At 41.0% G+C, this 16,642-nt stretch overlaps 1 protein-coding gene across 6 annotated transcripts in view; it reads right to left on the bottom strand.

The window, feature by feature from the left end:
* Positions 1-16,642, bottom strand: part of LOC134222335 (sprouty-related, EVH1 domain-containing protein 1) — a 125,644-nt gene that overhangs the window by 14,112 nt on the left and 94,890 nt on the right. For 4 of the 6 annotated variants that reach the window (XM_062701493.1, XM_062701490.1, XM_062701494.1 and 1 more), the window contains exons 6-9: positions 4,224-4,366; positions 3,836-4,026; positions 3,327-3,527; positions 3,087-3,260 (exon numbers count right to left, since the gene is read on the bottom strand). In XM_062701493.1, coding sequence (XP_062557477.1) covers positions 3,134-3,260; positions 3,327-3,527; positions 3,836-4,026; positions 4,224-4,366 — 662 coding nt within the window. In that variant the 3' untranslated portion in view covers positions 3,087-3,133. Of the gene's footprint in view, positions 1-2,915; positions 3,027-3,086; positions 3,261-3,326; positions 3,528-3,835; positions 4,027-4,223; positions 4,367-16,642 lie in introns of those variants that run through there. The other 2 variants (XM_062701491.1, XM_062701492.1) reach the window with 2 other exon arrangements.

The raw sequence follows: 16,642 nt of genomic DNA, 5'->3' as shown, positions 1-16,642 counted from the left end.
GACTTCCCTTGGCCACCCAGGTCCACCAAATTGGGTCACCACAATCATTTGTTACTCATAGTACGATAATGAAAAGTTTTGAAAAAAAAGCGCACTTCTAGGATGAGTTCCATGGAATGACAATTTTTACGGACGTTCCGGATCTTCTGGAGCACCTCCGGTGGCCACCCGGGTCCACCAAAATAGGTCCCCACAATCATTTGTTACTCAAAGTACTATAAGGAAAAGCTTTGGAAAAAACCGCACCCTTTTATGATAAGTTTCATGAATTGGCAATTTTTACGAACGTTCCGGATCTTCTGGAGCACCTCTGGTGGCCACCCAGGTCCACCAAAATGAGTAACCACAATCATTTGTTACTCAAATTACGATAATCAAAAGTTTTGTGAGAACTGCATTCTTCTAGGATGAGTTCCATGAATTGACCACTTCACCGAATGTTCCGGATCCTCTGGAGGACCTCCGGTGGCCACGCAGGTCCATCAAAATGGGTCACCACAATCATTTGTTACTCAGCGTTCGATAATTAAAAGCTTTGGAAAAAAAACCGCGCTCTTCTAGGATGAGTTCAATGAATTGACCACTTCTACGGATGTTCCGGATCTTCCGGAGGGACACCGGACCGTGAAATAACCAGGAATTGTGTTGATCAATGGAAATGGACAATAGCTACATTCTAATAGAATTATTGCTACGCAAATTAATGAGCATTTCCAAAATCACCCTTCGAGAGGCAAGAAATCACGCCAAAAATTGACCTAAGAATCTATGTTCCTTCAACATCGATTCCTGGGAACCAGAATGGCCAAAGTGCAAAAATCTGTCCGTAGCGACATCCGTGGATTCCATACCTTCAATTTGGTTCCAAAAGATTGAGAATCGGTTCGAAAATGAACTTTTGGGAGCGAATCCAATTTGGGTCATTTTTGACCCGCTAATGCACAATGTGTCACTTTTTTTGTTGTGGCGTTCCTAGAGGTCGCTGATAGCTGGTTATCACCCCAAAATTTTCATTTCCAAAAGTTAGGAAAAGTCAGAAAATTTCAACGCCCTATCTCATTTGATTACAAAGCTACAACGTTTTTAAATCATCTCTGGGCCAAAATAGACCCCAATGCACTAGGAAGGTTAAAGCGTTCGATGTTGACCTTTTGGATACACTCATCTTCCGATTGATTTGTTGAAACAGATTTCGCTGATGGTACGGTGGCAAGGCTCTCAGCACTTAATACTTCTGGTAATTCCTCAGTTGTTGTCGATACATCTGGCAATTCCTCAGTTGCTGTCGTTTTCGAACTTCCTGCGCTCTGCTCAACCGATGATATACAGATTGCTCTTTTGTCAACGTTTAGACGGCAGGACGTGCAAATGCGTAAATTTGTATTCAATGTGGACATTGGAGCATAACCAGTCGCTTTCAGTTTATCTATGGTGCTTTCGGTGAGATTGAACACTTTTTTCCATCAAACGGCCTACAACAGTTGAGAAAGCGGCTACTCATGTTGTTCGTAATATTTCAATAAACAAAATCACTTTTAAGTTTTTACTGACTAGTTTGGTGTCATTTGCTTGACTGAAGAAAAAAATTACTATAAGATCTTTAACAACCTTAGTAGTGGTATTTTTTTTGCTTTTTCGTGAGCATTGTCATGGTATGTACCTATCATGCATTTGTTGTTGTTGAAGATACCCGTTTCCTCCCGATCATAAAGTCTATTCTCTAAGAGGTATATTTTTTGCAGGTAAACTATAGACGTACACGTGTATATAAAGCTTTGATTTTGCTGCTTTTGTCTTAAAAATAACATTTCTGATATGTTTCTATCAACGTTATTATCAACAGGTTTCAACACTATTAAAAGAATTTTTCGCCAGTCACGTGCAATGAAAATTATGACACTATCAATACTTTTGATCACAACACTGGATCGTGTCTGAGTTTCTTATAGATGCTATGAATAATTAAATCAAAATATCATGAAAACAACTTGTTTAAATCACGTCCCTTAACAATAAAATCTGCATCAAACTGCAATTCTCGAAATAACTTACACAGAAAAAAAAATTTTTACTAGATGTGAAAATTGTGAAATGTTTGAAATGTCATAACTTTTTGTTTATTAGTTTACCATCACCAAATTTTTATGTTAGATAGCTAATATAATGGACCGTTTTCCTAAAAAAATTACGTTCGAAAAAGATAGGGTTTTGAGATATTTAAGTTTTTGTGACAAAAATGATATTTTTAAAGGCAAAAAAAATGTGTTTTTTACTGTGCACATTTTCTTAAGATTCACCATTTAGTTGTCTATCTTTGCTGAAAAAATCATCACAATCGAAGATTCCGTTTTTGATGTGCAGCTTTTAAATATTTTTGAACCATTTTCACATACACCCTTTTGAAAAGTTAGTCGTGACTCAATATGAAGATTTGATATCGAAAAATGACGATTTAGATGAAATTGAAAAACTGTGCAGAGTTTCAAATATTTTCGAAATGGTCGCTCAGGATCGACTGACATGCCCCCGTGGAATGCCTCATATGCACGAGAAAGGCACCGTTACCGCTAGATATTACAATCAAAATGTGAAACATGTTTATCATGTCTTTCTATCTGTACTGCTTAATCTGGAAAATTAGGCAAGCGTAGTTTTCTTCATAGTCTAGGCAATTTCCGGATTGGAAATTTTCTCGACTTCCCTGGGCATAAAAGTATCATCGTGTTAGCCTCATGATATACGAATGCAAAAATGGTTACCTGGCTTAGAAACCTTGCAGTTAATAACTGTGGAAGAAGTTTTCTTCATAGATGTAAATTAAAAGGAACACATGCATCGGAGCTTCAAAACAAACGAAAGAACAAAACAAGAAAATGATAGAAGTTTTATTTATTATGTACATACTAATGTATAATACAAATTATATCGTCTCTCAAGTTTCTTTCAAGGTAGAATAAACATAATATAGCTGCCAATTGTTGTGGCTTCCTACTCATGGCTAGGTGAGAATTATGCAATCAATTCGCCTTGCATATGCAATTGATAATTAAAATTTGAAAATATTAACAAATGGTACGTTAACTTACCAGTCGAACCGGTTAATACTTGTCAGGTTGATGATTTTGATCGGATGTCAAATTTGTGGTTTATGTTTCCCACCGCAGAGTCGACACGAAACGCACATCCAGTGACACGCCCGTAGCGGTGGGTAGCACCATAGACAGGGCACCAGAAGCGATAACAGCGCCAAACCGATCCACCTAAAACGGAACGATTTGTATAAACTGGCTGAATGCAGCACATGAATGGACCAGTTGACAGCTTACCGTTTTGTACATCCTGCTTCCGCAGAGCACGAGCACGGATGGGGTGCCGTTTCCCCCTCCGAGTCCTTCATACAGTGATACAGCATACACTGCGCACATAACATTCCGGACATGTTCTCGATGGTGGTCCTGAAGCAGTCTGGCGCATAATCGCACGAGCCTTTGTAGTTGCGATCGTCATTGTAGAATTCTTGGCAATATCTGGAAATAAGGAAAAAAAAGGTCAATTTGCCATTCACAGACATATGTATGTCAAGCACTATATTTATGAATAGTGCTGAAAAAGCTCGACAAGTTTTGTATTTTATCTGCAATAGTTGGAATAGAAGACAATAAATGTGCTTATTCTACGTCTCGTACGAGGTGAAGCGTTTCGAATGACGTGAGAATTGTCGATACCTCCCATTAGAATTACACGGTCGTCGCGCTTGAGAATAGTTGAGACGACTTCACTCGAGTCGATTGCGAAAAGTGGAATAAGCACAAATAGAGCTAGAGTGGTGACTAACCTGCAGCGCAATCGAGTTTTGATGAGCGTGGTCTCCTTCATCGGTGGCGCATCGAGGGCGTTCCGCTTTTTCAGACTAGATGTCGAGTCTCGCCGTCCACCGATTATCGATCCAGGTTCCTCAACGACCGGGTAGTTGAATTCGTGCACCTTCAAGTTATAAAAGTTGTATTTTAACTTGATGTCTGCCGGCTGCACGGTAGTTGGTTTGTATGGCAACAGGTTAGAGGACACGGGTCGTATTACAACAACAAGTGGACGGAACGGAAGGATTTGTATTATGTTTCGGTTGGTAGGTTAGCATGCCAAAACGAAGAAGGAAAAAACAATAGGGTTATAATTCATAGAACCTATTCAACTAGAGTTAAACTATGTCGGAGGGTACTTACATCAGTGATCTGAACGTACGAATAGTTGTCACCAGGTACTAGTGGAGTAACTTTTTCATCACCGGACTTTATGAGAGATGATGGTTTATCGCTCGATATGTATTGAATACTGGATTGCTGCTGTGATTGTTTATCGACGCTCTCTGTAAAACAAGAATTTGAGAACTTTTCTGTTGTATTTTGTTTTGAATTGTCACTTTTTGTAACTTATTGCATAAATAACTATTTGCGAAATGCTGTTTGCAGGGGTGGATAGGAAAGAGCCACTATCTCGATTTATTGGATACAATTATTCGTTGTACTTAATTAGTCATCTATACAACATTTGTTAGGCCGGTACTCTCTACGACATCTGGTCTGGGGTTTTCTCTCTGTGTGCCATTTGTAATGAAGTTCAGATGGAAGACGGTACATGGTGTAGGGCAGAAACATAAATCTGCTCAGGCTGGATTCAAAACCTCGCTTCTACAAACACATCGTTTTACCAGCCCTTTCCAAGGATAACTCTAAGATGTGAAACATAGAGATCAAATGAGAGATCCAACATGAAGTCAAAGTAACTTGAGGTGAAACCCGTTAGAATCCACTTTCAAAACTATCTCACGCGCAGTGACGGGAAATGTCATATCGATGTCATGGGACTAACTTGCCAATAACTTTTCTCACAAGTCATTTACAATTATGTTTTCCATATAAACATGTAGCCCTCAAATGACCCGAAAACTTTTTCTAATAGGTAATTTCTCTAAATATGATATTGGCGGCGTGAGAGCCGAATTAGTGTCAGATGACATTAATGTCATGACATTCCGTGACATTTTTTTAATCTCGCTCTCATGGCTCACACTTTGTATTTAGAACAATGATCTGTTCGACAAAGTTCTAGGACCCTTTAAGTACTACATGTTAATCAAAAAATCCGAACTGTAAATGACTTTTGGAAAAAGTTATTACGAAATTAGTAATAGCAATGCCATGACATTTTTTTGACATTTCCCATCACTGCTCACGCGAGTATCATTAATTTTGGAGTTTCTTCTTTTCATTGTGCACTTCGGGTGCAATAACTGAATTATGGGTTATTCAGAATCGGTAATCCAAAATATTCTTGCATTATCTCAAATTTGTCTTACAAAAATCTGTTTCATTCCGTGAAAGTTTTCATTTTCCCAATCGGTGTGAGATTAGTTTATCAAATCAGTTTTTATGCGATATATTTGCGCCAAGTTTATTGAAAATGACCTAAATTCATGAAATGTGGTCAAAGGCTTGTTTTGTATATGTTATGTGCTCTTTGAAGGACGTTATCCAAGAAATTCCAGAAGTTAAGGACTTCAGATCTACACGCGTAACGATTAGATTATTATGTTATCCAATATTCTTAGCTATCCAAGAAATTACAGAAGTAAAGATCTTGGTCGATCTATATGCCTATTTTGAATATGTTATGTAGGTTTGTAGAACATTGAATAAAATTTGTGTATGGAAGTTGCTCTTGGTTATCCAAAAAGTTCCAAAGGTTAACTTCAGATCTACACGCGTAACCAACGATCTATAGGCCCGTTTTGAAAATGTTTTGTGTCCTTTGTGGTACGTTGAATAGAATCCGTGGATGGAAGATGTTCTTAGTTGTACAAGAAATTCCAGAAGTTGAGGACTTTAGATCTACACGCGTAACCAACGATTTATATGCCTGTTTTGAATATGGTATGTACCCAAAACCCTGGGCTTCATCTTTCGGATGGGTAAAGAATTTTCTGACATTTGCTGTCTAAAGTCTTTGAATTGCTCACTGGTGCGGTCGATACTGGTGTATTGCTCCGCCGTTTGGAATCCCAATTATACGAACGGTGCCGAACGAATTGAGTCCGTGCAACGACGCTTCCTACGATTTGCTCTGCGTAGGCTACCGTGGAGAGATCCATTACGCCTGCCAAGTTATGAAAGCCGCTGTCGGCTTATCGATCTGGAGCCGCTAAGAGAACGCCGTAACACCGCTCGAGCTGTACTTGTTGCAGACGTTTTGCAAGGACGAATAGATTGTAGTGACATTTTGGAACAGATTAATATTAACGTACAGCCGAGAACACTTCGCAATAACGCTATGCTAAGAATGCCATTTCGTCGGACTAACTACAGTATGAACGGTAGTATTGAAGGATTACAGCGTATATTCAACAGGGTTTCTACAATATTCGACTTCAACCTGCCTCGTCAGACGCTGCGTCGAAGATTCAAAGAACTTTTCACATCGCAATAGATAGCTGTTTTAGTGTTTGTGTCCATTTTTTTCTAAGTTTTTGACAATATGTATACTTATATTTTTTTTATTACCATCATTAGGACATAAGTAGTCTGTTGATGTAGGCCTTAAATAAATACCCTTTGAGGTATGTTGAATAGAATCTGTGTATGGAAGATGTTCATGACTATCAAATAAATTCCAGAAGTGAAGGCTTTCAGATCTACACGAAAAACCAGGTACTGCAGTGAACACATTCTATTCTTTGTACTACAGAGAGTATGTACCATATTTAAATCGAGCAAACTGATCTTTGGTTACGCGTAGACCGAAAGGCTTTACTCCTGGTATTTCTTGGGCGACCAAGATTATATGATGTGAACACATTCTCTTCTCTGTACTACAAAGAGCATGTTCCATATTTCAAACAGGCCAATTGGTATTTGGTTACGCATGTAGATCGAAATACCATACTTCAGGGATTTCTTGGGTGACCAAGATCATATGCACCACAAAGAGCAGGTACCATATTTGAATCGGACAAATTGATCTATGGCAACGCGTGTAGATTGAAAGGCCTTACTCCAGGCATTTATTAGATGACCAAGAAATCATCCTCTGAACGCATTCTACTCTTCGTACCACAGAGAGCATGTACTATGTTTGAATCGGGCAAATTGATCTTTGGTTACGCGTGAAGATTAAAAGGCCTTACTCCAGGAATTTATTGGATGACCATTAACAAATGCTGTCTACAATTGTAACCGTCAAGCGTTACAAATGAATAAATATCTGTGTGAGAATAATTTTGACTGCAATTTTATAATGCTTGCTAACTACCAAAGTGAAGAGGGTCAGAACACTTTTTGCTCTGGTTAAACCCACCCACTTGCTTGGTAGCAGCATGAAGGCTTCCGTTATTGGTAGATGGGATGCTAGCGTAATGGCTTACGGAACGTATGAGTATGTGGACGATGGCCGAAATGAGGTACCGGGAAGCGAACAATGCGATGCCGTGTTCTCTTGGGTTTCGGCAGTCAAAGTTCGATAGCGATTTCCCTCCGAAAACTTAATTTGTTAAAGGTTTGTTGGCTGGAGAGCCTGCACTCCTTCTGAAACCGGTTGCTTTGGGCTGAATTGAGCGAGTTTTACCGTCCGTTGGACAAGTCCACGCATCGCGCCATCCGTAAGCCATTCCGATGAATCACGCCATCAATCGGCTGAACCCTCCATCGGCGATTCGAAGAGTTCCATCATCCGTCAACCCATTTTGGATATCCGTCCACAAGTCGTGTAAGGACAACGTCATTCGTCAGCCCTCCAACCGGCCACGCCATCCGTCGGCCGAACCATTCATTACAAAACCTCCAAGTTCCGCATCGCTCCATCCGTCGGCAATCCCGACGAGTCGCGCCATCCGTCAGCCGATCCATCTGTCGGAAATTCGCGTTACAACTTCGCCTAGTTCCGCCATCCGTCGACGCCTTTTTGGGCCTCTGCCGACAAATCGTCGGCCATAACTACCGAGTACAACGCAATCCAACGAGTTCCACCATCCGTCGACTCATCTTGGGCATCCGACAACAAATCGAGGACAACGTCACCCGTCAGCCATTCTGGCAGCCGAACCAGCAAGCCAAGCCAATCCTGCGACTATCATCATCCGCCAGCCCGTGCAGTCCGCCCATCAGTCGACCAAACCGTCAACCCAAGCCACCCGTCGGCTAATCTATCGAGCCTAGACCCACATTACCATCGACGATTCGTGCACGCTGTCGAGCAGTAAGTTAGCCTCGTAGGCAGTCTAACATTAACTTACCGTAAATAAACTGTTTGTAACCTTATCTCCAAGCTTCCGATTTTATACAAATCCGAAAACCTCCCCATTACCTCCATTGATCCTAGATTCCTAGGACAACCGTTGGCTATAGATCAGTATTCTGGGGTTTTAGGTTTCCTCTTCTAGGACCTGTCGACGGTTCCTCGAGGGTAAGAGGCCGTACCATGGAACGGGTACCATATTTTGTTATGTTATGTTTTACACCTTTCGGGAGTTCATTCCAGAATAGATTTTCAGTAGAACAATAATTTATTTATTTATTATCAGACTAAGGCCGGAGTGGCCTGTGCTGCACATAAAAGTCTTCTCCATTCACCTCAGTCCATGGCTGCACTTCGCCAACCACGCAGTCTGCGGAGGGTCCGCAAATCGTCCTCCACCTGATCGATCCACCTTGCCCGCTGTGCACCTCGCCTTCTTGTTCCCGTCGGATCGTTGTCGAGAACCATTTTCACCGGATTACTGTCCGATATTCTGGCTACGTGCCCGGCCCACCGCAGTCTTCCGATTTTCGCGGTGTGAACGATGGATGGTTCGCCCAACAGCTGATGCAACTCGTGGTTCATTCGCCTCCTCCACGTACCGTCCGCCATCTGCACCCCACCATAGATGGTACGCAACACTTTCCTTTCAAAAACTCCCAGTGTGCGTTGGTCCTCCACGAGCATCGTCCAGGTCTCGTGTCCGTAGAGAACTACCGGTCTTATAAGCGTTTTGTAGATAGTCAGTTTGGTACGGCGGCGAACTCTATTCGATCGGAGCGTCTTACGGGGTCCAAAATACGTACGATTTCCAGCCACTATGCGCCTCCGAATGTCTCTGCTGGTATCGTTATCGGCGGTCACCAGTGAGCCCAGGTACACGAATTCTTCAACCACCTCGAACAATAAATATTACTTTAATTATTTGAACACCGTCTTCATTTTATAGAGTGCACAGACTGATTGTTTAAGTTAATTGACCTTTTCCGTCGAAACATTTTATTCGCTCAATCGATTCTTATTTTTTTAAGCCCAACTTTCCCAAAGAACCCATATTTTTTTATGCCTCTAAATATTTTTAAAATTTTAAACAAAAAATCAAAAAAGTGCTGTTTTTCGAGATGGGTCTAACATTTGCCCGACTTTAAACGAACGTCGGGTGAATTTTCAGGCTGGTTCACACGTGCAGCACTTCATCGGGTTTTGTTTTCGATTTTGACGTAGGGCTTACGTCTTTCTTTACTATACTGGGTGTCATTTAGATTTTTGGAAATCGAGAGCGTTACGCTGGAAGGGAAGATTTTGAACGTTACTAGCGCCTTTATCTTTCGATTTTTAAGATTTATATATCAATCGACTTCATTTCATTGAAACTTAAGATTATTAACGATATGCTATTGAAAATTTCAATTCTTGTCAAAGTCAGCAAAAATTTCATATGTAACCAATCCCGTGCATTCCTAACACGGACATCAGAATGCGGTATGTCACGGGCCTTCGGGTTCACCGCAAGATTTTCTCTGTGTATAAAAGAAGCAGTGCCTGCCGTGTGCGAGTCATTACAATTAGTGACAGCAGCGCGTACTGACGTGCTTTTTGCTCGCGCATTTTTCGTTTCGTTCGTTCGCTGTGTTTACCTACACAGCATGCAGTCACCAGCGGTAGAACTGCCGGTGGGTCGGCGAATATGTATGACAGAAGTGGGCGCATTTTTTTGTCATTCTGTGCTTGATGATGGTCGGATGCAGTTGTGTCGGTTGCGATGGATGCAATCGCCCATCGCATCGCTCGAAGTTCACGGCTAGAGGCCGATGATGGCTAAGGCAGTGAGGGCAGCGGTGGTGGCTGAAGAAGAATAAAATTAGAGAGATTTTGTCTGATCATCCACGAAAAGTGATTGGTTTCATAATCCAGATGATCTCGGGATGGGTACGAGTCATGTCATATGACTGACCATATGTTAAGTTGTGCTTGGTACTAAACGGCACGTACATTAAAACATGGTTATACTATAACAGTTCTGATTCCCCAGAAAAAAAATCAACTACACTGATGAAAATAAAAATTTGCAATAGTGTTAATATTTATTTTAGATTTGAAAATTTCGCTAGATTACATGTAATTGTGCCGCAAAAAATTTTTCCTGAAGAATGTTTGAATAAACATTATCTTATTATTTGTTTTTCATTTTCTGAGAAATTATATTATTAAACTTGACGTAGACTCGGAATAAAGTTACTGCTCCTTGACTTGTTTCTAATTGTTGTGATTTTTTCAGCATTAAGCACGCATGTTAGCAAAAATAAGCAACGAAATTGGTGCTGTATTTCTTTGTTCTTTAAAACGGGACAGTTCCCTCAAAATAGCACATTTTGTCTGGAAATTTCATTAACCTTCGGGGATTCGCGCCGTTGTAAAAAGTACAACAGCTTCGAAAAAAGTACGCTTCTCGTTCACAACACAGGCGGGACTGCGTGAGCGGCCCAGAATGAAGCGAGTCCCGGAAGGTTAATAGAATTTTTAAACTTCAAATACTATCATCAAAAAGAAATCTATAAATGCCCTACATTTGCTTGAGTAAATAAGGACTTAATGGTTAGAAACAAAGCAATTCTAATCATGTATTTAATTATTAGTTTTATTTTTAGAAGTTCCGAATAAACAAATTGCTAATAATTCTACACAGCATAGAAGTTGTCGTTTCCAATATCAATACCTATAATCAAACTCCATAGATCCAAAAGTTAGGAGTTAAATGTAAATACGTAACGTTTATACAAGTCCTACGTCTACTCGCGGTTATGTTAAAAACATTACCCATTGCTTTTTTAAATAGGCTTAAAAAAATATGAGTTCTTCGGGAAAGCTGACCTTAAATCACCCAAAGAATCGACTGAGACAATAAAACGAGATACAAATTTTGATGGAAAAGGTCAATTCTATTTTTAAAAACTAATTTACTAACATTGAAGTCAAAAAACAACATACTTCATTGAATCGTGTACAGCATAGATCTAATGGATTATTTTGGCCATAATGGGTGCGGTGGCCACGGATTCATAGCAGTTGGCGATTTCTGAGTTGACGAGACGGTGCATGAAATCGAACATTCTCTAGGATAAAACTACAGTCGATGATGTTGCACGTTATGACGTCGAAAATAAACATTCTTTGAAGTATCACTCCACGGTCTGCTAATGGTTGCAAGTCAATCAAAGCACAACGGTCCGTGGTAAGCTGCGCAAGGCGTAGTTGATGAAGCGTTTCTGTATTCTCTCGAAGCGGTCGATTTGAACGGAATGATACGGAGCCCAGATTTGTTCTCATACTCTAGTATGTACAATACAGCTATTTGAGAACAAGGACATCATCGAACTGTGCTGTGTTACGCCGTAAGAATCCTAGCATAGCGTTTACCTTAGCGACGGTAACTGAGACATGTTTAGTAAAACAAAGCTTGCTATCGAGAGCGATTCCAAGGTCTTTGATCGACGTAACTCTCTGAAGCGCTGTGTGTCTCCACTCAGACAATAGTCGTAGGTTACAAAAGATCGACAGCGACTGAATGTTATGGCTTTGCATTTAGTCAAGTTCAAGTTCATCTGCATACCATTTATGTTACACCAGTTTGATCAACAAGTGATATTATGGCACGGTAAATTTTCAGATTGTCTGCATGAAACAGTTTTCCGGAGTCCATATTATTACACAGGTCATTAACAAAAAGAAATGAGCGGGCCTAAGATGACTGCCCTGCGGTATTCCAGAAGAAATGACATGTTGCGAGAGGATAAGTACGATTTTAACCTCCAAATGATGCAGGTAGGTAAGCTCAGTCAGTCAAGTTTTTCAATCGCTAGTGCATGAGGCACGTTGTTCGATCGACCTGGCACCGGTTCTCCAATTCGCCTAGAACTGTGTGAGTTTAGGTTGGATGTCATCGAGCGCGTTTTCATGAACCCATGGTGTTGCTCGGAAATTATGGATTATACTGCTGGGAATAACACGCCATGAAAAAGACTTTAGCAAAACAGTTCAAGATGGATATCGGTAGTTCTCTACACTATGCATGTTGCCGGATTTGTGGACGGGAACGATTGAAGCAAGCTTTCAAGCATCCGGGAGAACACAATCGATTATAGATCGATTGAAAATAGAAGCAATGGGCAATGCCAGTGATGAACCACATTGTTTGATAAAGGTGAGTGGTAAGCGACCTAGTCTTAGTCCTTTTGATGACTTTCAGGCTTTCAATGAAGCCTTCATCCAATGGTGCATGATTGTCGTCATGTACTGAGCGGAAGAAACTGGCAAACAAATTTGCTGTTGCTATGGTATCCACTAGAGGCCTGAATAAGAGAAACGCGGATAGGTATGTGCCGCCAATCGAACCGTCAAAAAACAGCAGCCAATCGAGCAGGAGACCTGTCAAGCAGTCAAAATGTTGGCTCAAATACTGAAAACGTCTAAATTTGATTTTATGCCGTTTTTAAATAAACAAATTTGAATGCATTTTACATTAGTTTGCAATAATATATGTAAGTCATTTCTATAGATTATGAAATTAAATTGCATTATTTATTAGATTCAATTGTCATGTGATGTGGACACATTAAATAGCGGATTGTGAGATTTTATCTACATAAACCATTTCTTCCTTTTCATGTGTTGCTCTTTGATGAAGAAGATTCAATGCAGTGTTGGCAGATTCAAATTTTCTATCCGCGTTTCTCTTATTCAGGCCTCTAGTGTCCACCAGGGTTGATTGAGCTGTTTGGATGGTCGGCAGATTTTGACCGGCACGTTTCCTCAGATGATCTGTTCGATGGTCCGATAGAATGCGGTAACAGAATCATCGATTTAGTCATGATTCATAACCTGATTCCAGTCCAAGGCAGCAATCCCTGCATTGACGATTCGGTAATCACATATGTTGAAGTTGTAGTCAACGCTAGATGTAGGTACAGATCTTTCATCGCGAGAACGGACATCGACGGTTAAAACTAATGGCTTGTGATGAGGGTGAATATTTAGAAGAGCAGATGGAGACTCGAAGAGATCAATGATACATGGATCACTTACGAACACCAAGTCAAAAAATTTCCCGTTCGCGTTCACAAGATCATTGATCTTATGTAATCCAGAGGATAGCAAGGACTCAGATAGGGCAAGCTCCTGCTCAGTTGATGTGTTGATAGGCAGTTAACTTCATCATCGAAACTCCGAGACAAACGATAACGTTACAGAAATCGACATGATTCAGTACCTAGTAGAAAATTGTACCATATGCGGCTTTGAAGTCGATGAATAGATGATGTGTGGGCACGTTGTATTCGCGGCATTTCTGCAGTACTTGGCGAATGGCGAACACCTGGTCCGTGGTGGAGCGTTCGCCCATAAAACCCGCCAGGTACTGCCCCACGAACTCCCTTGCAATTGGTGCTAGTCGACGGCATAAAATTTGGGAGAGTACTTTGTAGGCGGCGTTCAGCAATGTGATTGCGCGGTAGTTGCTACAATCCAGCTTATCGCCCTTTTTGTAGATGGGACACACGACACCTTCCATCCACTCCTGCGGCAAAACTTCCTCCTCCCAAATCTTGGTAATGACCCAGTGCAGCGCTCTAGCCAGTGCCTCACCACCGTGTTTAAATAGCTCTCCTGGTAGTTGGTCAACCCCAGGGGCTTTGTTGTTCTTCAGCCGGCCAATCTCCTCCTGGATTTCCTGGAGATCCGGAGCCGGTAGAATTATGTCCTGCGCGCGTTTCCCCAGGTTCATCACCATACCGCCATCTTCGTCTGCCACATCGCCATTCAGGTGCTCTTCGTAGTGCTGCCGCCACCTTTGGATCACCTCACGCTCGTTCGTAAGAAGGTTCCCGTTTATGTCCTTACACATATCAGGCTGCGGCACGTGGCCCTTACGTGAACGGTTTAACTTCTCATAGAACTTTCGTGTGTTATTAGCGCGGTACAGTTGCTCCGTTTCTTCACGGTCTCGATCTTCCTGCTGGCGCTTTTTCCTCCGGAAAATCGAGTTTTGTCTGTTCCGCGCCTGTTTATATCGTGCCTCGTTCGCCCTCGTGCGGTGTTGCAGCAATCTCGCCCATGCTGCATTCTTCTCTTCCACTAACTGCTCACATTCCCCGTCATACCAGTCGTTTCTCTGATCCGGGGGCACCGTGCCAAATGCAGCGGTTGCGGTGCTACCAATGGCGGATCGAATATCACTCCAGCCATCTTCAAGAGACGCTGCGCCTAGCTGCTCTTCCGTTGGAAGTGCCACTTCCAGCTGCTGCGCGTATTCTTGGGCTAGTCTACCGTCTTGTAGCCGCCCAATGTTAAGCCGCTGCGTCCGACTTCGACGCGTGCTGTACACCGTCGAGAGTTTTGAGCGCAGGCATACTGCAACGAGGTAGTGGTCGGATTCAATATTCGCACTGCGGTAAGTGCGGACGTTCGTGATGTCGGAAGTGAAATTCGATGGTTTTGATGATCATGCTGTGTGCCTTGCTAGAACGTCTTGCTAGGAGAAGAAGCTATTGGATTTCCTTCGTCGTACGAATAAAGTAAGAAATCGTGTAAATCATCTAAAATGCAAAGTTTGCTTGAAGTTTGTTTCAAAAAAATAACATCGTAATGTGTTTCAAATGAGTACAAAATTATAGTGTACACTTTCCTCTATCTCGCCAGGTGATAAGTTCGTTGATTTAAATTATCATTCTCGAGTATTTAGTTAATTGAAATTTGATATGACGGAATAGTGATCAACTAGCCTTTGCCCCCTGTCGAATAAAACTTGTTGCGAGGAAATCGGTTAAAGATTACTATATGAAAAGTTGTCTAATGTTTTTCGTAGCTTTTGTGCACACACATACATACACACATACACACATACATACACACGGGCAGACGGACATTTGTTCAGCTCGTTGAGCTGAGTCGAATGGTATATAACGCTATGGGTCTCCGAAGCTTCTATAAAAAGTTCGTTTTTGGAGTGAAATGATAGCCTTTCGGTACAACTTTGTTGTACGAGAAAGGCAAAACATTGAGCAGACTCTTTAAACAGGACTAAAAAGTGCGAAAAAGCGGACTACATTTTGCTGCTTACCAATCATACATCCATTGAAATATGGAAGAATTCCTCCAAAATTCGAAATGTCCAGTGAATGTCTAGGTAGAAATTTTTCACTAGTCGTCAGTGTTCTTTTTGGCCCGCAATCTAAAGTCCTTCGACTTCTTGACCCGCAGTTTAAAGTTCTATCTACTGGAAGATCCAGCGTCTAACAAGAATGCAGAAGTGAGCCATTTATTGAAAGGACTCGGCAGTATAAGGATAGCAAGAGACTTCAACGATGGGAGTAACTCCCAACGACGAACTCAAACAATATAAGTCATATTGTACATCGATTTCAACAAAGCATCTAATTGTTTTACCGTTCCAAATTTTATTGAGAGATTTGTCTGAAATATGTTATTGAAAGATTATACGAATTTTGCAAAGTACGAGCAAATAATGGTCTTTAGTTCGAGGGCATCTAAGCAACTCTTTTACAATTTGTTACTGCTCGGAATTTTTCACTCCAGTTTTCAAAATTTGAGCCTTTTCACAAATGTGGCTAAATAAATTGTCCAATGGCAACAGTAATATATAATATACAGCAACTATAATCGATTGTTTTTGGTGGAGTCCATCTCTTTTCTTTGCCACCTCATTTCTGAACATATTCATAATCGGCTCTGCACTATCAAAATGAATATCCATGTGAGCGTCAGCATTATTTGAATCTCGCAAACGGATAAACTTCTCCACGTTTAATAGTAGTTTGTGTAACTAGTTGGAAAAAAATGATGTTTTCAGCACGAGTTGTACGTACGGATAAATACTACGAGTGCTGAAAAAATCGAGTTTTGTAGCTTGCACACACGCTATTTTTTTGCAATGACGAAAAATGGGCTTTAATATGATAAATCGGTGCACATGATCAATCTTACCAAAATATCATGCTGCTGCAGGAAATAAATATATTCCATGTTATCGTGCCACCTTGTATGCTCGACAGACCATAAAGCGGTAGATAAACCTGCCTTTGGAGAATTTGATGTCTGCCCATCAAATTATTTGTGACATAATAAGAATGCTATTTATGCTTACTCAAGCTAATTGATCCAATTGAGGTTATGTAACTACTGTTCTCTAATGGATTTGATGCAACCCATTTGAGTTGCATAATGTTCATTAAAGCACCCATTTCATTGGTATGGAAAAGTAGGCCGTTTTATCACTCAAATGCCAACTGTAAACCAGGTATTATGATCAGGAATTGCAAAAATATCATTTCATTATCTTTTA

This window comes from Armigeres subalbatus, chromosome 3 (genome assembly GCF_024139115.2).
Source record: "Armigeres subalbatus isolate Guangzhou_Male chromosome 3, GZ_Asu_2, whole genome shotgun sequence".
Lineage (NCBI taxonomy): Eukaryota > Metazoa > Arthropoda > Insecta > Diptera > Culicidae > Armigeres > Armigeres subalbatus.
Note: the sequence above shows the minus strand (reverse complement) of the source record. Positions and strands in the feature narration are given on the sequence as shown.